The sequence below is a fragment of the Pan troglodytes genome, chromosome 21 (genome assembly GCF_028858775.2).
Source record: "Pan troglodytes isolate AG18354 chromosome 21, NHGRI_mPanTro3-v2.0_pri, whole genome shotgun sequence".
NCBI lineage: Eukaryota > Metazoa > Chordata > Mammalia > Primates > Hominidae > Pan > Pan troglodytes.
Window position 1 is genome coordinate 66,179,353 of NC_072419.2, and position 25,255 is coordinate 66,204,607.

A 25,255-nucleotide genomic window follows, 5' to 3' on the forward strand; every position below is an offset into this window, starting at 1 on the left:
AAGACTGAAAAACAAAATGGCTGAATTTAAAATGTACTTGTAACAAGAACTTTCAAAACATTTTCCAACAAAAATATCTACAGTATGACCTGAAATATAAGCATCAACCTAAGTATTATCTTGAGTATTCTGACATCATAGCTGATTGTGTTATATATACACATCACAAAATTTTATGATTGAAAAAGGCTTGAGAAATCATCTGCTCTACATCTTTCACATAAAAATTAGAAAATTTACTGCTGGAATAAATCTTAATATAAATAAATCCTCAGACAATTTTCAGATCGAATCAGGGCATGTACATCTATCTCCTGAGTATGCGCTTATGTGAAATTTCATAGTGGTCCTTAGTACTGAGAACACAATAGCTACTTTAGAGGAAGCAGAAGTATACTAACTGATTTAAGTCTTGTATTTTAACTGAAATGATTAGCATTTAGAAATGCTTTAAAATGTCCTTACAAGGAAACAAAAATGGTATAAAAAGGGCAAACTTATACTTTCTATACTAGAAAGGCATACACATATACCAGAGCTCCAAAGAATATGAATTTTTCTTTAGCAATCATTTAAAAATAAAAGCATAACCTCAACTGTATACGGTATTAATCCAGTGTGGGTCCACAGAATGAGGAAGATATTCTTTGGACTTTTGTTAATGAAATGTAAATAGAAAAAACAGAATTCTCCAAAAATTCTCATGTTATTAAATATATATTGAGCTAAAAAAAAGCACATTAAAATTAAGTACTTTTTTAAGATTAAGTTATAATTTGTGAATATATATTATTTTCCATATTAAAGCATTTGCTCTTTAACTTCCTAACATGAAAAACATCAGTATCCTAGTAGCATTGTTCCCATGTTATCAAAAGTCAAGTTACTAGCATTAATTAGCTTAACAATGAAGTTTTAACTACTATAATTATAAATACCCCTCAAAATTAGTCTTAAAATTGTATTTTCCCATAATTAGAGTTATAGAAAACTATTGAATATTCAAGTAAAGAAAAAACAAAGTTATACTGACATCTCGTTACTTCTATAGATGATGGACTGCCAGATAAAGATCTGGGAGATAAGTCAAGGCAATTATCTCGTATAGCATCTTTTAGTAGAGATGAGTTTTTGCATTGTTTTGATAGTTCCTTTTCTGTTTCAGCACAGAAGACTTTCTGTTGTTTCTTTGGTAGCTTTACCGTTTTCATTCTGGAATGGATATTCTCCTCCTAAATGTATCAATAACTTTCAAATTATACTCAAGTACAAATATTTACACTTGGACACATAAAACAAATTATATTCAAATATTTATTAAATGTTGTATATTACCACATACAGGCATAACAAGGACCTAGACATGAGCAGTGAAAGACTTTCTAATATACTAGAAGCCATAAGACAAATTCACAGGAGAATATAATACATTTACTATAATAAATATCTTAAGAGATACAAATAGCCTTCTTTGAGGGTTCAAAGATTATATCCAGTTTAGGGAAATTAGAAAGCATTCCTAAATTTCATAGTATTTGAGATACTAAGGAGTTTGTGAAAGAAGGTAGAAAGGGGAAGACATACTGCGAATAGAGAAGACTTCGCAAGAACAGAGGGAGTTGAGAGGCACAGGTCTTTTTTGGGAGTCACAGGTTATACTATCTGACCATTTCACAGTTCTGGGCATACACTGGAGAAGGGTAGAAAAAAGCTTGGAATGGCATTTTGATGCTCTGAATATCTGACAATAGAGATATTTTTAGGGTCTTCCTTTGAAGAGGGATAAGATGAGAGGTGGCTTGAGAAGGCATATGACTATTTGTATGGTAAACTTCCTTTAAGAAGTGACAGAAGGCTGGGCACGGTGGCTCATGCCTGTAATCCCAGCACTTTGGGAGGCCGAGGCGGGCAGATCATGAGGTCAAGAGATCGAGACCATCCTGACCAACATGGTGAAACCCAGTCTCTACTAAAAATACAAAAATTAGCTGGGCGTGGTGGCGTGCGCCTGTAGTCCCAGCTACTAGGCAGGCTGAGGCAGGACAATCGCTTGAACACTGGAGGCGGAGGTTGCAGTGAACCAAGATGACACCACTGCACTCCAGCCTGGTGACAAAGCGAGGCTGTGTCTCAAAAAAAAAAAAAAAAAAGAAGAAGAAGTGATAGAAAATGTAGACCTAAGTTAGGAAGTCTTTAAAGTATTTTGGGTAAGAGATAAGATTGCAAAAAAGAAGAGATGGAAGTTTATGATGTCAAATCAGCACACTATACTGTTCAGAAACCTATCTTTAGTGCCAGACTCTCTGGTTTCAAATCCTAGACCTACCACTTCCTAGTTGTGTGACCTTGAGCAAATTCCTTCTCTCTGAGCCTCAATTTTCTCAGTTGTAAAATGGGATGACACTAATAGTACTAATTACCTATAGTACTTATGAGATTTTAAGACATTAAATCTGTAAAGTGCTTAATATAGCAGTTGACACATTGTAAGCACTACATATATTTATATACTATACACATACACTATACTAAAATAGTAATATAAGTATATATATTTTTCCCATAATTGGAGTTATAGAAAACTATTGAATATTCAAGTAAAGAAAAAATGAAATTATACTGACATCTCATTACTTCTATAGATGATAGACTGCCAGACAAATAAATAAATATTTAACTTTGCTTTCAAAAACAGGTGACTGGGAATGTGTCTGGACATTATGAGACATAAGGAAGAAGTAAGGGATGGTGACAGGTGGGCCAGTGTGTGGGAAGAACCTCAGACACCAATGTTTTGCTTTCACTCAACAGACACACAGCTTCTCCATGCTATACTTTATTAAAGCCTAATTTTAGAAGATTAAGTACTTCTCCCTTTCAAAGATACTATCATCAAGTTATAATTTCACTAGATTCAGACATCTGTTTTATAACAAAAATGCCAACTTATTACAAAATTTAGCATTATATTGCCTAAGGGCAAATTTCTAGAATTATTATTTAAGTTTTGTCATAAAGGAAGTTAACTCTTAAGAAGTAACAAGATAAATTTGACATTTTTTACAAAAATATATATTTAGTATTTTAAGAGGCTTTTAGAAATTAATCTGAACTGTATCTATTTACCTTTACTGGTATGTTCTCTTTAAATGAATGTGAAAATTCTTGTTCACACTCTGATTCTGAATTTGAGAGATCTTTATAATTTTTTTTTGTTTTGGTTGCTTTTCGTGGAAGTCTGATTCTTCCTTCCGGAATTGTCTTGTCCGTCTTTTTCATGATATTTTTACTGGGTGTCTTTAGGAGAAAAATTCCTGAATATTAGATCAATATTTGAGGTACAAGAAATACAAGCAATTTGCTATAAAATTGGCACTGTGACAAGTTTTACATAAAATATTTGTAAGAATGATTCTTGATTAACATACTTTAAATTAATGGATTTTTATCTTCCCATTCCAGTTATCATCTTTACCATCTCTGTATCCCTACCATTAAGTCCCTGAGAAGCCTGATATATACTATCTAACTGAAGTAAAAGATTTTAAAAATACCTAAAAGCACAGAATAAAATGGAGTCAAACAAAGGCCAGTATGATTTAAAAAGAACCAGGAGAAAGTGTGCAAAAGAAGGAAGAGGTACATAAAACACATAACTGATAACAAGGATAAGATTATGAGATGATGAATTATTTTTATATGGCAAGAAAAAATAATTTTAAAGAGATGTTTGAACACAAACTTCTTGGCTTACCATTTTAGAGCTTGGCTGTCCCTTTTCCAAGGATGATCCTGTAATTCAGAAAAATAAGGTTAAATTTTCACAGTAAATAAGAATAGGCGTTAAATTTATTAGAACATCATTTCAGCATATTTAAATTAAAATAATAAAAAGTAGTAAGTTTTTAAAGCATGTGTTAGCATTTAATAAGTGAACCTCCATGTGGCCTCAGGCCACCAGGATACCAGCCCTCCTGACACCGTAATCTTCTCACCTCTTCTGCTGAAGAATCTGGCCTCACAATACACTATTTTGGAAGCTTTTCCTTTCCCAGAACTTTTTAGTAGCCCAATTGTACCACATCTCTGATTGGCACCATTTTTAAACTCATTCAAAAATGTAATTTTCAAGAATTGATAACTTTTACTGTAAAGTGTTTCTTATGATATGAATTGCCAGTTTTCCTCCCTCTCCTTTATTTTATAGAACTTTTTAAACATATAAGAGAATATGTCAGCATAAGTTAAAAAGTTAACACCTATAAATCTACCACTCAATTTAAGAACCAGATTGTGTATAATGCTGAATCTACTTACGTATGCTCTCTTATACCATCCTCCGTGTCCCTTCTGCTAAAAGGTAATTACTGTCCTGAAATCTGCAGGTCTTAGTTACTTGCTTTAAAAACAAGTTTTATTACATAGATATAAATCTCTAAACAATATAATGAGATTTATAAAATATCATGTCCTGTATAATATCCTACGATTTATTTTCCATACATCACAATGTTAATAAGATTTACCCATATTATTGATAGCAGCTTTAGTCTCACTTCTTTTTTGCCTTTCAAGCATAATGTTATCTTTCCAAATAGTCTCTGAAACCTAAGAAATAAGATTATCCAAGCAAAGGAAGCAAAGCTGTTTTGGAAGAGAGGTCCTCTAATCTTGGCAATAAGTCAACTCAAACACGTTAACTTGTAGTTATTCAATAATTTAAACAAAAGAATTCATACAGAATTTCAATTTCGTAAGTTAAATTTTATAAATATTTAGTGATGACACTAACCTCTAACATCTTCGTGAGATCTCTAATCTTCTACTTCATGTTATAAATGTTTTTATTTGTACGTCTTCCCACTAGACTGTAAGCTCCCTGAGGGCATGTGAATCTTACTATATTTATCTTTGGCTGCTTCAAGGTTCAGACTATGATGCAATCTAGCCTCACCTTTCACCATTTTCCCATAAATATGATCTATGTACCAAATACCTCAATACTGCATTCCCTGAATATACTATTCTATTCCATACTTCTCTCCCTTTTATATATGATAATCCTGCTGCTTTACTTCCTCATGTATCTGGTGACCTCTCACCTAAATTTCAAGATTCAGCTTCATTTCTAAACACATGCCAAAATTCACTTCTATTTTTAGGTAACTACTGGTTATTTTTAATCCTGAAATAAAATGAAAGCTGATGCCCTTAAAATAAATATACATTTAGTTGAAAAGCACAGAGTTAAGTCTTCTTTTAAAAATGCAACATATAAAATCTTTGTTTTAGCAAACGTTGAAATTGATGTTCAGCTATGAAAATGGTAATTCTCTCTAGCCAAAACTTATACCTGAAACTCTTACCAACTGCTTCAGGAGATTCACTATCACAGAGAAAGCAGAAGCCACTTTCTAGGAAAATACTTTGTGGAAAACTTAGACCCCCAAAAAAAAAATATCTGGAAGAAAACTGTTTTCCTTTTGATATATTTTTTGTGTCTATATAAATTCCTAAAAAAGGATGCGTGTTGGGTGCAGCAAGAAGATGGGATATTTAGTAAATATAAATATATATATATACACACACACACATAAACATATAAATATATATATTTTATACACACACACACAAATGTAAATACATGTAAATATATATAGATTAGTGTCAAAGTTCAAGCCTTGGTCTTAAAGGTGTTGGGTTCATGAGTACTTGGTATATTATTCACAATAATTAGCTAAATAACTGGATAATACTGGGCCATGAGTAGACAAGTGACGAGAATCATGAGCCAAGGATAATGATAAGTCATAATTTGTGTCCCTAAGGTCCTATTAAAAATAAATATAACCGTATTACTAAAATAAAACAAAAAACATAAAACTAGTGTTTTGTCCTATCCATGAAAGTATGTGGTAATGAACAGTCTAAATACAATAAGCTTATATAAAGCATTTTCAATAATTGAAATAAACTGCAAAATCATTTGCAACATTTATCCAAAAGATAATTTCTTACTTGATTTTCCACTTTTATGATTCCTCACATTTTTATTTCTGCTATAGTCTATTAGCTGTGGTTTTGATTTTGGTTCTCTTAGCCAGCTAATATCAGTCTTGCTGTCATCACATCTGTACTCTGTTTCAGTATCACTAAACAGATTTTTCTTTTGATGATTTGTTATAATCTATAAAAAAAAGTTTGAAATGCATGAAGAAATACTACATCTCATTATGTCATGCAAGGTAAGTTAAACCAAAACAACAACAACAACAACAAAAAACAAAACCCAAAACAGGAAAACTAACTTGTCATTTCTTAACATCCTAATTTAGGATGGCATTAATAACCTATCCAAGAAAGTCACTTGGAAAACCAGATCAGATAACGATATTTGTATTTTGGTGTTGATGTTGTTAATTCAAAGTTAAATCAAAACAACTTATTTCCAGAGAGGTATAACCTAATAGTATACATATTAAAAAAACTAAACATGGCATTTCTTTTATTAGATGATTACAAATAGCTGAAAGACCATAAGAAAATTCATAATAGGAAGGTGGATAGTTGCATAAATAAAACAATCAAAATGTTTTTGTTTTCTTGTTTTTGATAATCTTTAACATTAAAAATTAAGAGAAATACTACTTCTAATAGACATATTGAGATATTATAACTTACTTTTTTATCTTTTGTTTTGACAGAAGATTTAAGTTCATCATGATTCCTTGGACCTACCCTTAAACAAAAATATGTATTAATTAAAAAATACCGTTCATACTTGTTTCTTAAGGTAATACACAATGGACAATTAGACCTGAGTTTTCAGTCTTAACTTTTTCACTAATTAGCTATATTATTCTGGCCAAGCCACTTATCCTCTCTGACCTCAGTTATAAAATAACTATGTTGGATTAAAGAACTACTAAGTCTTTTTAGCTTTATGATCTAGGATATACAACTAATATTCAAAGTGATGATAATTTGCATATTAATTTAAAGAGTAAATGTTGAAGTAACAGAATCATAATGAGAGTAATAATGACTAGCATTTTTATTCACTCTTCTCATTTGTTAAAAAACTCTAAGACTGGGAGGAGATATTTAAGAGAAAAAAAAGAAGATCAGAATATTTTAATCTAATAAAAATACCTACAATCTAATTGACCTATCCGCACAAGCTTCTTTAGCTGTAGCTTGAAACTCTTGGATCTATATTGTAAATAAACATTAAAAAAAAGAGGTGTCAGTGTCAAAATAAACAAGAATTAAAAGGAATAAACATAAAATCTAGTTTTGCTTCACAAAATCATAAGATTTGACATAAAATTAACTTTACTACAATATTTGTATTTGAAAAGAAAATACAATACACTAAAAATAGAATAGTTTTTTTTTTCATCAATAAGAAAGGTGATTTTCTTGGTAGTGAAGGCTTTCTACCCCACAATTGCTTGTTTTTCTCTACCTTATTCCAAAACAAAAATTAAAAAAAAAAAGCCACCTAAATATACGTAGGCTGGTTATCCAAAATATTATTACATATTTCTTAAAAATTTTAAAGCATATGAGGATGCACATTAAAAACATACTATGTAATAACTGCATGGTAAATACAATGTAACTTCTGAGTAAATACAAAGTATCTTGGTATTTTAGCTTACTCCAAGTTTTATGATAGGGTCATCAGCTCCATTCAAATTAAAATTGTAAACATCATTCCTGTGAAAATGAAGAGCAATATTAGCTCCACTTAAATATGTGTAGTCTCTTCAAATATGAAGAAAATGAAAAATATTACAAAAAATACTTACACTGGGCATTCAGAAGTAACATTAACAAAGGTAGTCTTCAGTTTTCTGTAGCTTTTTTTCTGAACTTTTTCCTGAATAGAAAAGAGGGTTATAAAAAAATCATTAAATGGCTAACAGGTATATGAAAAAATGCTCAACAGCACTAATCGGAAATGCAAATCAAAAAATGAGATGTCATCTCACCTCAGTTAAAATGGCTTGTACCAAAAAGACAGGCAATAACAGATGTTAGTGAGGATGTGGGCCTCATACACTGTTGGTGGAATGCAAATGGTGGTACAACCACTGTGAATAACAGTGTGAAGTTTCCTCAAAAAACTAAAAATAGAACTACGGTATGATCCAGCAAGTTACTGAGTATATATCCAAAAGAAAGGAAATCAATATACCAAAGAGGTATCTGCACACCCATGGTTACTGCAGCATTATTGAAACCTAAGTGTCCATCAGTGGATAAATGCATAAAGAAAATGTAGTATGTGTATATACAATGAAATATTATTCAGCAATAAAAAAAGAATGAAATCCTGTCACTTGTAGCAACATGGATGTAACTGGAGGCCAAAGTAAAGTGAAAGAAGCCAAACACAGAAAGACAAATACCGCATGTTTTCACTCATAAGTGGGAGCTAAAAAAGTGAATCTTATGGAGATAGAGCGTAGAACGGTGATTATCAGAGGCCAGGAAGAGTAGGAAGGAGTAGGGGGGGAACAAAGGGATTAAAAATATATATATATTACCAGTGAAATGTACACTTAAAAATGATAAAGATGGTAAATTTTATATGTATATTTTACCTCAACAAAAAAACTTGTACATTACTCTATGTGGCAAACAAATAATGTGCATTTTAAAATATTTTTCTAGTTGTGCTTCCACTAACATAAATCTTACATTTGTAACATTCTCCTTAAACTGAATAAAAATATATGCAAAATAAATTAAATCACCACCCATATATATAATTGCACTCCTAGGGCTGGGCACACTGGCTTACACCTGTAACCCCAGCACTTTGGGAGGCCAAGGTGGGTGGGTCACCTGAGGTCAGGAGTTCAAGACCAGCCTGACCAATATGGTGAAACCCTGTCTCTACTGAAAATACAAAAATTAGCTGAGCATGGTGGCATGCGCCTGTAGTCCCAGCTACTCAGGAGGCTGAGACAGGAGAATTGCTTGAACCAGGGAGGCGGAGGTTGCAGTGAGCCAAGATCACGCCACTGCACTCCAGCCTGGGGGACAGAGCAAGACTCTGTCTCCAAACAAACAAACAAAGGTATCTGCATTCCTATGTTCATTGCAGTAGTATTTATAATAATCAAAACATGGAAACAAAGTAAGTATTCACTGACATATGAATGGATAAAGAAACTGTGGTGCGTGTATATATATGAAGAAATATTATTCAGCCTTAAAAATAGTATATCCTGAAATTTGCTATAACATGGATGAACCAAGACAAGAGGACATTATGCTAAGTGAAAGAACCAGACAGAAAGAAAAATACTGCATGATCTCCCTTATATGTGGAATCTTAAAAAAAAAAAAAGTCAAATCTATAGACGTAAGATAATAAAACAGTGGTCACCAGAGGATGGCAGGAGGGAAGCAAAAAGGGAGATCAAAGGATACAAAGTTGCAGATATGTAGGATGAGTAAGTCTAGAGATATAATGCAGAACATGAGGACTATTAATAGTATTGTATAGTACACCAACTATATATAATACAGTATTGTATTATATAATAGTTTGTTGCACCAACCTATTATATTTGGGATATTTGCTAAGAGTAGATTTTATGCGTTCTTGCCACACACACACAAAGATGAATGAATACATTAATTTGATTATAGTAACCATTTCACTATGTATATCATGTTATACACCTTAAATACATACAATAAAAAAACACTTCTTTAAATATCAGAGACTTAAATAGTAAAAATACAATAGAAAATATTGTAAATCTAATAAAATCCTTTAACCTTAATACTTACTGACATTGTTGTACGTAAATAAATGACCTCCTTACTGGAATTCTATAAGCTAAATTTTGGTGATGCCATCACCACAAACCAAGCATGCTTTTCCTTTGTTTTGGACTCTCATTTGCTTTAAACTTTTAAATAGAAAACTTTGAGAGAGGCTAAGGTTTATGTAAAATCTCATGTAAAAGAGTCAAAAAGCTATCAATTAACTAGTATTGTTAGGAAAAAAATATGTGTTAAATTATTTATACAGCCCACAACTAAAAATATATTCAACCAGATCTCAAAGTAGTGAGGGCAAAAAAAGAAGTTAAATAACATTTAATAAATTAATTGTAATATACTGTATTAAAGAAATGTACTATGATTAAATATCACTAAATAATTGATTACTGATCAGAAATAATTAGTAAGTTAGAAATATTAAAACCTAAAATATTAATTTTATGTTGTGATTCATCTTCAATTTCTTTCCGTTATTTTATATAGACGTATTTGCATTATTTTAAAAAGGTTATCTCTCAATATATTACTCCTCTGATCATTTATCTGACTTATCCTTCCCAGTATGATTTTTACCAGTGCTTGCATACATATGTTCATTCACCTGTTGCATCGTTTGTGTGCTGTTACAGAATATGTAAAAATGAGCAAAGATGTTAAAGAAGGTAAGCAAAAGGCAGCAATGGTATTATAGAGAATACAAAGGTGAGCACAAAAATATTACAGAAAATACAAAGATGATTCAAAATATAGTGAAAAAACAGAAGAAAAAACCCATGAGTAAAATAGCAAAAATAAATAAAAATTTAAAAGGTACCAAAACACTCTATTGTACAGATTCAGAATTCTTGCCAAATGGGTTTTTGAGTCAGGGCATCTTGGAAAGTTTTCATAAGGAAGGTACAAAGAGAAATATTTTAATAATCAGATAAGAGGGTGAGAGAGCCTACTGACTCAGTTTAAAGTTCATTGCAAAGGGAGAAGAAAAAGAGAATACTTAGGAAAGACTTACTTCAGGAAACCTCAAGTTATGCATGACATGCCTAGAAAATTAAGAAACAAGACAATCTTTTAAAGGGAAAAGTGAGCCAGTCTATGTTTCCATTTAATTCAATAAGCAACAGGGACCAAAAAAAGGTTTCTGAACAAGAAAGTGGCATGATTGGAGCTGTGTGCTTTAGAAAGAAAAAAAGCTGGTAGTGAATGTGATGTAAGGATTGACACAGAGAAATGCTAGAGGCAAAGAAAATTATTAACACATAAAGCCTATTGTAACAATCCAGAGATTAGAAATCAGAACCGAAACTGGGCTGATAGGAGTTGGCCTCGACAGGGGAGAAAACATTCAAGAAGAACTTACAGAGGGTGAACTTCAAAACTTGAAATATTAAGTGGACACAGAGAGCAACTGTGAGGTTAGAAAAAAGATAATTTATATTATAAGCCTGGATAAAGAGTAAAGGTTTTTTTTAAACAAAATTGGAACTTCAGTAGGATCTAATTGTTAGGAGAGATGGGATCGGCTATTAAAAAAATACACACACACACACACACACACACACACGCGCGCACGCGCGATAAGGATATACTGAATCATGTACCAAAAAGTAAAAATATTATGCTCATATGTGTAAAAGAAGCTTTTTATTTGAAAAACAGAAGGTTGGAGGGCTATTTTGAGTACTTGCTATTAAACCTGTCAGTGGTTATCATTCATTTAGCAATATTCTGAAAACATCGTATCAAATTCCATTTTACCACTATGCTATTTTAGTGTTTATGGTCAAATATTGAGTTTGACTATAGATTTGGTGAAGTTAAGTAAATAACACTTACCTTACTGAGTTGTACAACAGGTTTGTTTGAAAAATCACTGTAAAAAAAGATTTTGTCAAAATTGAAAAAGCAAATCAGTATCAATATCATAAAAGTCATTTTAAGATAAACCATGTTTGTCACTAAATTTATATTCAATGTTAAAAATAACCAAAATGTAACAGTAATAGTCTGATAGTTTTGCTACTTCACTCACAGTAAACAGCACTTATAATAGAGCATTCGAAGCTGAATCATTAATGCAGCAGAAAGTGTGAATTTAAAATGAATGATTCCACCATAAGAATCATTTATTCATGACCTATAGTAAGGCCAGAATTAACGTAAACTTGAATTAACCACCTAATAGACTATAAATAGACATTTTGTAATAAACAATCTTTGGAAAGACTGCAAAGAATGTACTATTTACTACAAAAAAACTCATATCTGGTTAAATTCTGTATTTCATTAAGCAATGTATTTAAATATATTTATTCATTACTAGATTCAGTAAGTACAATGTCTACATCCTAAAGATTTTTAAAATGGTATGTTGTATTGATGTGTTTTTTGATCCTATATAAAATGTAACTAGACAATAGAATGACAAATTTCAAATTTAGTTCCCTTCTTGTGTAATTTAAACACCTACTATTTATAAAAGTATTAAGTAACCATGTGTTTTCTACTGAAAAGTTACATTATCTGAACCTATGTTTAAAATTAACCTTTTTAAAATTGTGTAATATAGTTGTATCTGTCAGAAAAATATTCATGTCTGAAATTTAAGAACATACCTGTTAATCAAAGACTCCTTTAATTTTCTTGTAGACTTGATGTCATCTTTTGTTTTGTATCTTTTATTGATTTGGCTTATCAAGGATTCTGCTACATCGGTAAATTCTTTCCCTTTTGACTTTTCTCTCTGAAAAAAATTGTAAGTTACTTTTAAACTCTACCAGTTAATCTTTAAAGGAAAAATAAAGGCTGAAAAAAACTTTTAAGATAAATCTGGTTCTATTTATAACTGCAGAGAGAAATAAAGAGAGTCAACTGTTTAGTAAGTTTGAGCTTTGTTAGGCATTAAAATAACTCAAGATAATTTTTTTTTATTATACTTTAAGTTCTAGGGTACATGTGTACAACATGCAGATTTGTTACACATGTATACATGTGCCATGCCAGTGTGCTGCACCCATTAACTCGTCACTTACATTAGGTATATCTCCTAATGCTATCCCTCCCCCCTTCCCCTACCCCACGACAGGCCCCAGTGTGTGATGTTCCCCTTCCTGTGTCCAAGTGTTCTCATCGTTCAATTCCCACCTACAAGTGAGAACATGCGGTGTTTTTTTGTCCTTGCAATAGTTTGCTGAGAATGATGGTTTCCAGCTTCTTCCACGTCCCTACAAAGGACATGAACTCATCCTTTTTTATGACTGCATAGTATTCCATGGTGTATATGTGCCACATTTTCTTAATCCAGTCTATCATTGAGGGACATTTGGGTGGGTTCCAAGTCTTTGCTATCGTGAATAGTGCCACAATGAACATACGTGTGCATGTGTCTTTATAGCAGCATGATTTATAATCCTTTGGGTATATACCCAGTAATGGGATGGCTGGGTCAAATGGTATTTCTAGTTCTAGATCCTTGAGGAATTGCCACACTGTCTTCCACAATGGTTGAACTAGTTTACAGTCCCACCAACAGTGTAAAAGTGTTCCTATTTCTCCACATCCTCTCCAGCACCTGTTGTTTTTAACAGAACTGTACAGAGTGCTTTGCAGACATTTTTAAAAATGTTTCTACCCATAAGAATAAAAAACTGAAAAAAGGAGAAACCATTTCTTTGAAAAGATCAATAACATTGATAAACCTTTAGTCAGGTTAACTAAGAAGAAAGAGAAAAAAAAACAGAAATTACTATCAGAAATGAAAGAAGGGCCATCACTGCTGATCACATAGACATAAAAATAAGTCAATATTATGAACTCCATGCCCGCAAATGTGATAGGCTAGATGAAATGGACCAATTCCTTGAAAGACACAATCTACCAAAACCTATGTAAACAGAAACAGATCATCTGACTAGGCCTATATCTATTAAAGAAATGGAATGAATACTTGATATCCTACCAAAACACCAGAAAGAGTTCACTTGTGAACTCTATCAAACATTTAAGGAAGAAATTATGCCAATTCTCCACAATCTTCTACAAGATAGAAGAGTAGGAACTACTTCCTAACTTAGTCTATGAGGCCAATGTCCCCTTAATACCAAAACCAAAGACATTACAAACAAGTATAAGTACAAACCAATATCTCCCATAAACACATACACAAAAATCCGCAACATCAGCAATATCAGCAAATCAAATCCTACAATGTATAAAAAGAATTATGCAACTATTACCAAGTAGATTTTATTCTAGGTATGCAAGACAGATTCAACATTTGAAAATTAATGTACTCCATCATAACAGGCTAATTTAAAATAATCAATCAATCAATATAAATTGATACACAAAAAGCATCTAACAAAATCCAACACAGATTCACGATAAAAAACCCTTAGCAAACTAGGAATAAATGGAAACTTTCTCAGCTTGATAAAGAACATCTACAAAAACAGTTACAGCTAACATCACACTTAATGGTGAGAAACGAGATGCTTTTCCTACTAAAATCAGAAACAAAGCAAAAATGTCCCTTCTCATTGCTTCTTTTTAACATTGTTCTGGAATTCTTCGCTAATGCAATAAGACAGAAAAAGGAAATAACAGGTATATTGATTGGGAAAAAAGAAATAAAACTGTCTTTGTTCACAAATGACATCACTGTCTGTAGAAAATCTCAAAGAATTAGCAACAAAACTACTGGAAGTAATAAGCAATTGTAGCAAGATTGCAAATTACAAGGTTAATATACAAAAGTCAACCACTTTCTTATAAACCAACAATGAACAAGTGTAATCAAAAACACAATATAATTTACATTAGCACTGCCAAAAGAAATACTTAGATGTATATCTAACAAAACATGTACGAGAGAAAAACTACAGAAGTCTGATGAAAGAAATCAAAGGAGATCTAAATAAATGAAGAGATATTCCACATATATGGATAGAAAGCTCAATATTGTCAAGATGTCAGTTCTTCCTAACGATCTGTAAATTTAATACATTCCTAGTTGAAAGAACAAACAAGTGGAGCACAGGGGAATGGTAGGGCACTGAAGCTATTCTGTGCAATACTGTAATGGTAGATATGTCACTTCACTACATATTTGTCAAAACACACAGAATGTACAACAAAGCATGAAGCCTAATGTAAACTAAGCACTTGAGTTAATAATCATTATTTATCAATAATGACTCATCAATTCTACCAAATGTACCACAGTGATGCAAGATGTTAATAATAGGGGAATGGGTAAATGGGTATACGAGGAGTCTCTATACTTTCAACTCATTTTTGGGACTAAAATTGCTCCAAAAATGATTTTTTTAAAAGTAAAAGGACTACAAAATAAGAATTATTCTCAGCATAATTTAGATAACTTAGTTTTAATAAACTCCAATATTATTCTTAAAGATATGAGGTCTCCTGATTTTATATTTACTTTTCTCTGGTTATCAGGCATATAGGTTTTTTAGTTGTAGTAATATACACAAAAATCTAGTAAACACAAAATTTACTATTTTAACAATTTTTAAGTCCATATGTTCTTATATATAATAGGTACTAAGTTATTAATGTCCCCTTAAGATTATCAGAGTGGTTTACTTGTCTTGATAGAAATGTACCAAAAATGAACCTTCTCCAAAATACTGTATGATTTCAGAAATTCCAGTATAATTGGAGCCAGCCTGGGAAATCTGTGCCACTGAACTACAGAGGTTGCTCTGGGGTGATCCAGTAAGTAGAAAGACAGTATCAGACAGATGGCTACCTTAGAAGACAGTTATCATCTAGCACCAGTTAGAATGATGATCATTAAAAAGTAAGGAAACAACAAATGCTGGAGAGGATGTGGAGAAATAGGAATGCTTTTACACTGTTGGGAGTGTAAATTCGTTCAACCGTTGTGGAAGACAGTGATTCCTCAAGGATCTAGAACCAGAAATACCATTTGGCCCAGCAATCCCATTACTGGGTATATACCCAAAGGATTATAAATCATTCTACTATAAAGACACATGCACATGTATGTTTACTGCGGCACTATTCACAATAGCAAAGACTTAGAACCAACCCAAATGCCCATCAATGATAGACTGGATAAAGAAAACGTGGCATTATACACCATGGAATACTATGCAGCCATAAAAAAGGATGAGTTCATGTCCTTTGCTGGCACATAGATGAAGCTGGAAACCATCATTTCTCAGCAAACTAACACAAGAACAGAAAATCAAACACCACATGTTCTCACTCATAAGCGGGAGTTGAATAATAAGAACACATGGACACAGGGAGGTGAACATCACACACTGGGGCCTGTTGAGGGGTGGGGGCCTAGGGGAGGGATAACATTAGGAGAAATACCTAACGTAGATGATGGGTTGATGGGTGCTGCAAACCACCATGGCACATGTATACCTATGTAACAAAACTGCACGTTCTGCACATGTACCCCAGAACTTAAAAGTATAATAAATAAATACATAAATACATAAATAAATAAATAAATAAATAGGTAGATAGGAAGGTAGGTAGGTAGGTAGGTAGAGACAGTGATTCATGAACTGGTGGGAAATTCTAAATAGGATACAGGTAGTGACTCTATGAAGGACTGAAGACAATTTCTGAAAACAGGAAGTTGATTTTTTAAAAATCAGAGCACAGCTTAGAAAAGATTATTAGGTTTTGTGCTCCCAGAAAAAAAAAATGACTAGCTCAGGGAAATTATGTGAAATTATTCTAAATACCAAAGAAAGCAATTTAAAATTTAAATTTAAAGACAGATCTTTGTTTGGACAAAAAGAACCTTATTTTCCCTGGGACTCAGGGAAGTAAACAGCAGCTGAGAAAGAGAAAATAACATATTAGGACCCAAGAAAAAAAGGGACCCAAAAGAATATGATTAAAGAAGAAAACAGCCAAATTAGGCATAAAAAGTGAGCTGCAGGTGTAAAAAATATTTTAAAGGAGGCTGGTCAAGACAAATTAAATAATGCCTAATTATATACAATTGCAAATTATCTTTTAAATATAATTTGCACATTGAGAGGTTACATTGTGTTAACATTTTACATTGACTCCAGAAATTTGGCTTCCCAGGTATCAGCATTACTACAGAAGATAAATGAAAATAAAAGCCTATAAAACCTGGATTATTTCAGAAATATCAAAAAGCAGATTGCATTACCTGCGGTGGAAATGTATTCTAATTAAAAAATTGTTCTTAATCTGCATTTTGATAGTTAAGAAAAAATGATTTACCCGTAACTGTTACAAAAAAGTAATATTTTCTTCCCTGGAAGTCTGGTGGCAAAGTAGCTAAAAATGTCTTAGAGATGTTCTCCAGAGATGATTAATCTGAAAAAGAAAGTGGGAGCTCTAATAATGATGAGTAACAGTTACAATAGAAGACAGTCTCTTCCAACCCATTCACATACTTTCTTGCAAAACCTTGTCAAGGTTAAATGCATTCATCCAAAAAATATTTGAGATGCTACTGTGTATAAGGCTGTGCTAGGACATGCAGGAAAACAAATGTTGAATAAAACATAGTCTATGGTTACAGTCAAAGAGAGAAAAAAAAACATTTATTAAAAAGAAAGGTAAGAATTATAAGAAATGTACAAACAGTTCTATATCCAAGTCAAAAGGAAAGAGTGGGAGGAACCTAAAAAGAAGAGACAGGAACTGCATGGTTCATTAATTCTATACATATTTACATGTCTGATACGCGCCTAGTACTGTTCTATCAGAGCTATGACAAGGGAGAGGTGAGTGAGGAATTCTGAGAGTCTGGGCACTGAATTAAACAAGGTATTACACATGTTAAATGTGTAGCAATTAATCAAGTTTCTTTCTTTCTTATCAAGTAGGCATCTTATGGATATGCAGAAATCAAAACACATTGAAAGCTCACCATTTTTTTTTGTTTCAAATCCCAGGAATCAAGCTCAGAAGTCAATTCTTTCTCTGCTTTTCTATGACTTTGCACATTTTTGCTAGCAGATGGATTTTTATCGCAAGTAGCAGTATTCACATCTTTTGACAATATGTATTTCTTCTTATATATCAGCGATTCTTCAATTGTCTTATTTAGGAGAACCGATTTAAAAGTAGTTTCAGATTCAACAGGCCAATCACTCTGCTTGGCATTTTCAGTATTTTTCTGCCCTGAATATTTAGGATGATTTTGTTGCTGATTGTGTTTCTTGCAAACTTCTACTTCTGCTTTATCTATTTTGATATGGTCGGTTTGTTCTTTCTTATATTTCACTTTTCCTGTTCCTTCAGAATTATGATCAGATATTGAAGAGGATGATTTTTGTTTAGTAAGTTTTTTATTTATAACAATATCTATTGGGGAAAATGAGAAATTAATTCTTTTTAAATTAATAAGTTGACATATGTAAAATTTGTTAAATTTGTTTTAATACTTGTTAGACATTTGAGGAAATTAACACTGAACTATTACATATAGATAAAACTAAGTTTCACCTTGATTCAATGTGTCTCCTGATGAAGTACTTGCTCTTTGGTTATTACATAGTTCAATGTTTGTTACAGGTGTCCAACATGCCCATTTGCTGTGTATTTTATTTCCACAGATGTTGTCTAAAACACCAGGTAATCTAGAAAATAAATTAATTTGCTTAATGTTACAAAACATTAGCCTATGACTTTAAGACCTTGATTTTTAATGTAGTCAATGTTTACTGAAAGCGATTACTTATGTGAAAATAATGTGGAAATTTACCTTATCTTACAGTTCTACTGTATATTTAAACTAAGTTATATTTCTACACATTCATTGTTTATACATTTTAAAAATCTCATTCATTTTAAGTCTCTCCACTTGAAAAGAGTTATATTGGACCACATGGGGAAAAAAACCATATACATAATTCCCCATTGTGCTGTCATAATACTTGAGAGATGATTAATACTACATTCTAATCATATAAAGTCCTTTTCCTCCACATCTGTTACATTCACTGAAAACAGCATTAGTATAAATGATTCGATGGTTTTCTCATACTTACATAGCATGATCTCTTTTTTCCACTGGCTGTGAATCTGGTATAACATCCTGGAGTTCACCTAAATAAAACAAATATTATAATATTTTCATTTTTTTCATGCAGTTGGCAGGGGGATAGGGAGGTTAGTATAGAAATCTATAAAGGTTCACATATTGGGATGAACAGATTGATCGATTTTGCATCCTCTCTCTTAAACCCAAACTTCTGGGGAACAAAGGTTGTATATTTCCTTGTAACCTCAAAAATTCCTTGCACAAAGTCAAACAAATTCTTTGTAAATCTTTTTCAAATCAATGAAAGCCAGTGGGGTTAAATGGTAATACAGGGAGAAGTATATACATTTTCTAAAAAAGTGACTAAATTAAACCACAAGGTACTTACTAAAATTTTGGTTTGGGAATTCAACATTCTTATTTTCTGTGTTTTCTACACACTTAGCAGTTTTGATATGCTGTAAACACAGGAAACAGGTTAACGTAAACTTAAGATGTTACATGAAAACCTAAACGTTACAGTATTAAGGTTTGAGTCTTTTAAAACAAATCTGCCTTGATATGAAAAGTTGGATACTATTTTTATATATTTCATAAACGTTATGCCCGTTTTTGAATATTCCCTATCCTGAAACACAAGAAGAAAACTGTCACTGCAGACGAGGCAGAATATTGCATAAATTTTCTGATCACATCCATAGCTAGCATAACAATTCAATTTTCATCTGTAACTGACAATTTCTAGACTCTCCACGAGGAATCTCTCCTGCTGCTGTTGATTACATAGCCTGCTTTATCTATTTTGATATGGTCCATTCTTTCTTTCTTATATTTCACTTTTCCTGTTTCTTCAGAATTATCATCAGATATTGAAGAGGAAGATTTTTGTTTAGTAAGTTTTTTATTTGTAACAGTATCTATTGCATTACCCAGGTAACTGCTTTCCTACAGCAAGCTTCCCTATTTCCATAGCCAAAGATAACACTTAATCCAGATCAAATACAAATCTGCCACTATTATCAGAAAAATATTCCCTTTAGTCTAAGGTATTTTGCCTCATCCTGGCTGCCTTTCCTTCTTACTCTAGCCAGTGATTCTCCTCACTAGGAGGGGAACATTATGGAAATACGCAGGTGTGGTTTGGGTTGTCACAATGACAGAGGGCCTGACAATAGGTAAGCACAATCCTAGCTAGGATGCTTATCATCCTACAACATTTAGGACCATGTCGCACAACTGAAAAATAATCCCCTTATTAAGAAACACTTAGACAACTTGAACCATTACTTTGACTATTTTCTTTTAATATCTTCAACTCTCATACCCTTTATCTTTCTACCATATACCCATTTAAATTAAAAAAATAGAATCCATCATCTGTTCTCATCTTACTATTAACACCAAGGCTACTAAGCTTTGAGAAAATTGTACATATTTATGAACATATTTATGCTATAAAATTCATAGTCATATTTAAACTGGGTCAACATTGTCTAACACTTATTCTTAGGCCTCTTCATTACCTTGCACATAGCTTTACATGTCCCTGAACCCTGTACTTCAACAGATCTCCAGGAGAAACTCACCATCTTCACACTTCAGAAAAAACAACAGCTATTAGATGTTCCTCCTTTACAAGCTTATCTGCATCGCTGATCACCTCCTGTTTCTCCAAGAAACTATTCTCTCTTATCCATTCCTGCTCTGTCTTTTCAACTACCTGGAACAAATGCCCTTCTCCTCAATATCCATTTGACTCTTTACTGACCTTTCAAAAGTCAATTCACTCTCCATATTTTCTTAAAAAGCATCTCCTGATCTTCACCCTCACCTCTAGCTATGGGGTTAGGCACTTGACCCTCTACTTGGTTCCTACTGCATCCTATATGTGTAAATCTGAGAATGCTTATATAACTTAGTATCTAATTTTCATGCTAAATTTTGAGAAACTTAAGGACACAGTCCACTTGTACTTCACATTCCTATACCAGAGTCTTCCCCATAGTAGTCACTAATTTGTATAATAAACTAAATAATTATGGCAGGTTCATTTATGCCCCCAAATGTATAAATCAAGTTATAGTGAATTAATATTCATAACTCTTATTGTAAGCACAGTAAATGAGTCAAATGCCAGAAGGACCCTACTTTCAAGGGCAATAAACATTTAGGGGAAAAAAGGTAATGCTTTAAACAAAATGAGATACTTGCAGCTTGCAAAAGGAGTTAGCTCAATACATATTTCCACAATTACTTGAAAAAATATTTTTAAAATACTTTCAAGGTAAAGTTACTTTGTCTGTATTATCTCTTCTATGTCTTTCTTCTGATGATCTAGATTTCAGTGATGCAGCATTATCCACTCTATTTTCTGATGTTTGAGAAACATTAGGTTTCTCTGCAGAACTCGTCATTTGCAGTGGTGGTTTAATTCTTCTTCTTCGTGGTGGTATTGCTAAAAAGGAGGACAAGGATTGCAGATTTTTCTTTTTTTACCTATTGCTATTATTGAGGTACTTTTCCGATGAGGAAGGTAAGAAACGAACATGCTTAGATGGTTCCCAGGTTTCTGGCTTAGATAATTAAGTGAATATAGATGCCATCTACCAAGATAATAAGTGAAGGAAAAATATGCAGGAAGGGTGGAAAGATTAATTTAATTTTGGACCTATTAAGTTTGGGGAGCCTGTCAGATACTAGGCAATTGGCCAGTAGGCAACAAGATTTTTAGAACAGAAGGTCAATGTTAAGTTGTCATATAGACTAAGACTTTAACTAGTACACAGTATCAGGTTTTTTAAAACTTTTATTTAGCTCTTAGTATGTATCAGGCACTGTTTAAAGTTTCACTAGATAACTTATTAAATGAGTGATTTTTATTTAATCCTCTAAACAACTTGATAAGATAGATACTTAAGTGCCACTTACAGAAAAAAAACTGGTTCTAAATTTAGCTAGAGGATATCTGTACAAAGCACACAGCTGGAAGTGGGGAGCTAAGTCCTCCTGGCCTGGTTAATTCAGTGTTTTAACCAGTAAGATATGCTGTGTCCTGCTTAAATTATAATAAATTATTAATGTCGAATATTAGTATTTTGAACACTGTTCTGTTCATATGTTAGCATTATACTTTTCTTCCCATTAGAAGACATTTGTGGTTCATATTTTATCAATTTTTATACACCAAACTTATCCTTTATGTAAATTATGTTCAGAATTGCCTTAAAAAATGCCTCCTTTAAAATAATTGTTAGAAATCTTTTAAAACTATAAAACTTACATGTGTTGCTGAAAAGTACTGGACTTCTCATAGTGTATCTATCTGCACCAGAAACAATCATTGATGCTTCAGACATTTTTCTTTTGCTAGGAGTAATTTTCTGAAACCATGATGAAAAACAACCACTGTAAACACAGTCTTTTTGAAATTAAATATCCTACAATTTTACTTATAACATTTTGCCTTGATACATGCCAAAGATATATGTTTTTTAAATAAACAACACAATATTCATAAATTTCCATGTTTTAGGCTGATATGAAAGGTTCATCTTCATGTTTGGTATTAAATAAGTAGCTAAAACAAGTAAGGAACATTGTTTTAAAGAGTATTTATAGAATATCCATACCTATGAAGTACAGTACCTTTATATGCTAGCTGAAAATATTTTATCAATATTGAGTTTATCTGGTTAACCATAGCTTGCAATTTCCTATTCTATATCATGAGGATGTTTGGATTACATATTTATATGAAATTATTTTGAGTGCTTTCATGTTAAGCTTTCTTCAAAACATTCACACATTTTTGAAAATTGTACTAATAATCTGTGAAGACTAAACTGGAGTGAAGTAGCTGCAGGAATTCATAGATTCAGTGGCACATAATCTAGTGGTTCCAATAAAGATTTGTTTTCTCCCGTATCATCTCACACTAATTTATAAGAGGGACAGAAGTAGATAAGCAGAGGCAGGGACTACAAGAGACAGGAGTTTCAGAGAATGCCATATTAAGAAGTAGATGGTGACATACTGCAGAGAGGCATAAAAGAGCTGGTTTTAAGGCACCTGTCCCTAGAACAGGGGAAAAAATGATACAGTTGTGAGTGGGTATGTATATGAAACGTGAGGGAAGGATGGAAAGGATAAGAGAAAAGAAAATTCTAAGATTAACTAGAAAACAAGCTTCTGAGCCAACAGATTTTTCTTAGAGAAATTAAGTTTTTAGTGGCATAGTGAATGGAACCTGAACAGTTACTTATTCATATAAATGCCTCAAACAGTTCATCCTTATTGAAAACAGAGCACAGGTATTTAACAGTAGTATGGTGTTTTTCGAACTTTGGTGTGCTTAAGACCTTTCCAAGAGTTTAAGATTCAACAGATTTAAGGTGGGGCTAAGAATCAGCATTGTTAATAAGCACCCAACATGATTCTGATATAAAGACACCAAAAATAGCTTTCATGTGCTAATTATCTCGGGGAAATAAATGACACTTTTAATTGAGAACAAAAGACTAAAAAACAAAATAGTAACATAAACATGCCAAAATATATGGAAGTGCCTGTGAGAGTTATAGTTACGTAAAGGTGAGAGATTAGTAAAAACTGAAATAATCAGGCAAAGCTCCACGAAGAAATCAAAAAATGGGCCGGGTGCAGTGGCTCATGCCTGTAATCCCAGCACTTTGGGAGGCCGAGAAGGGCAGATCACCTGAGGTCAGGAGTTCGAGACCAGCCTGGCTAACAAGGAAACCCTGTCTCTACTAAAACAACAACAACAAACAAAAACAAAAACAAAAATTAGCCAGGTGTGGTGGCAGGTGCCTATAATCCCAGCTCCTTGGGAATCTGAGGCAGGAGAATCACTTGAACCCAAGAAGCAGAGGCTCTGGGAGACAGAGGTTGCAGTGAGCCAAGATTGCACCACTGCACTCCAGCCTGTGTGACAGAACGAGACTCCATCTCAAAAACTAAATAAAAAGAAAGTGGAAGACAGTGTGGTGATTCCTCAAGGATCTAGAACCAGAAATACCATTTGACCCAGCAAATCCCATTACTGGGTATATACTGAAAGGATTATAAATCATTCTAACACAAAGACACATGCACAGGTATGTTTATTGCAGCATTATTCACAATAGCAAAGACTTAGAACCAACCCAAATGCCCATCAATGATAGACTGGATAAAGAAAATGTGGCACATATACATCATGGAATACTATGCAGCCATAAAAAAGGATGAGTTCATGTCTTTTGCTGGCACATGGATGAAGCTGGAAACCATCATTCTCAGCAAACTAACACAAGAACAGAAAACCAAACACCCCATGTTCTCACTCATAAGTGGGAGTTAAGAACACATGAACACAGGGAGAGGAACATCACACACTGGGACCTGTTGCGGGGTGGGGGCCTAGGGGAGGGATAACATTAGGAGAAATACCTAATGTAGATGACAGGTTGATGGGTGCAGCAAACCACCCTGGCACGTGTATACCTATGTAACAAACCTGCATGTTCTGCACATGTATCCCAGAACTTAAAGTATAATAAAAGACTTCCTACAAAAAAAAAAAAAAAGATATGTAAAATGTTTTAAAAGGAAAGCAAAAAAAGAGAAAGTGAAAATGAACAAGACTTGCAAATCTAAGTATGCTTTAGATGGGTAAAGGTAAAAAAAGAAACAAATAATGAACATCTAGAGGCATGAATGAACATGGCATGCAAAGAGACAGTAAAGCAAACTACCTTACAAAAGGGGAGAATACATACTACAGTTTTAATAGAAAGGGTAAAATTAAATTATAGAAAGTCTCAGAACTGAGCCAAAATTTATTCAGTCAGTGGGATGAACACAGAAATCACAAAACTTTTGGAGTAGAAGAATGCTATCAAGATACTGATATTTAAGGAAAATCGCTGATTATTCGGGGTATCTCATAGGATAAAACAGTGGTGACAAAGTCCTACGAGGAGTCTACTGTATTAACCTAAGTGTGCTGAGATGCGTAATGGCAGATGAAACAAGAAAGAATGGGTGTGAGACACAGATACTATGAAAGAATAATCACAAGCACCTTGGTTCCAGATACAAGGGGAGAAGAGGCTGAAATAAAGCATATTGCCAAAAAAATTAACAGTAGTATTACTGAAATACAGACAGATGCAGATTTTAGTCAAAAGATAAAATGTTTGAGCTTAGACTTCAGGAAAGGTCTTGAAGAGACATACAAACGGAAATACAGAAAAACAAGTAGAGATGCAGCTATAGAATTTTGAAGAAAAGTCTGCTACATTTTAAGAGCTCACATTATGAACATGAAGGAAGCTCTCTAAGAAAGAAGGCAACAAGATGTTCCAAAAGCTGGATATCAAGGTTTTGGGTTTAGAGCAAACCTACCAAGAG

General features: G+C 32.9%; 1 protein-coding gene across 5 annotated transcripts in view; it reads right to left on the bottom strand.

The window, feature by feature from the left end:
- The window catches only part of SYCP2 (synaptonemal complex protein 2), a 91,828-nt gene that overhangs the window by 32,415 nt on the left and 34,158 nt on the right, over window positions 1–25,255 (bottom strand). For all 5 annotated transcript variants that reach the window (XM_063802690.1, XM_063802691.1, XM_063802692.1 and 2 more), the window contains 16 exons: window positions 22,125–22,224; window positions 21,139–21,299; window positions 19,233–19,302; window positions 18,852–18,909; window positions 18,307–18,440; window positions 17,729–18,165; window positions 12,423–12,550; window positions 11,644–11,680; window positions 7,815–7,885; window positions 7,665–7,722; window positions 7,157–7,212; window positions 6,682–6,739; window positions 6,019–6,187; window positions 3,755–3,792; window positions 3,127–3,297; window positions 1,034–1,232 (listed from right to left, as the gene is read on the bottom strand). In XM_063802690.1, coding sequence (XP_063658760.1) covers window positions 1,034–1,232; window positions 3,127–3,297; window positions 3,755–3,792; window positions 6,019–6,187; window positions 6,682–6,739; window positions 7,157–7,212; window positions 7,665–7,722; window positions 7,815–7,885; window positions 11,644–11,680; window positions 12,423–12,550; window positions 17,729–18,165; window positions 18,307–18,440; window positions 18,852–18,909; window positions 19,233–19,302; window positions 21,139–21,299; window positions 22,125–22,224 — 1,945 coding nt within the window. The remainder of the gene's footprint in view (window positions 1–1,033; window positions 1,233–3,126; window positions 3,298–3,754; window positions 3,793–6,018; window positions 6,188–6,681; window positions 6,740–7,156; window positions 7,213–7,664; window positions 7,723–7,814; window positions 7,886–11,643; window positions 11,681–12,422; window positions 12,551–17,728; window positions 18,166–18,306; window positions 18,441–18,851; window positions 18,910–19,232; window positions 19,303–21,138; window positions 21,300–22,124; window positions 22,225–25,255) is intronic.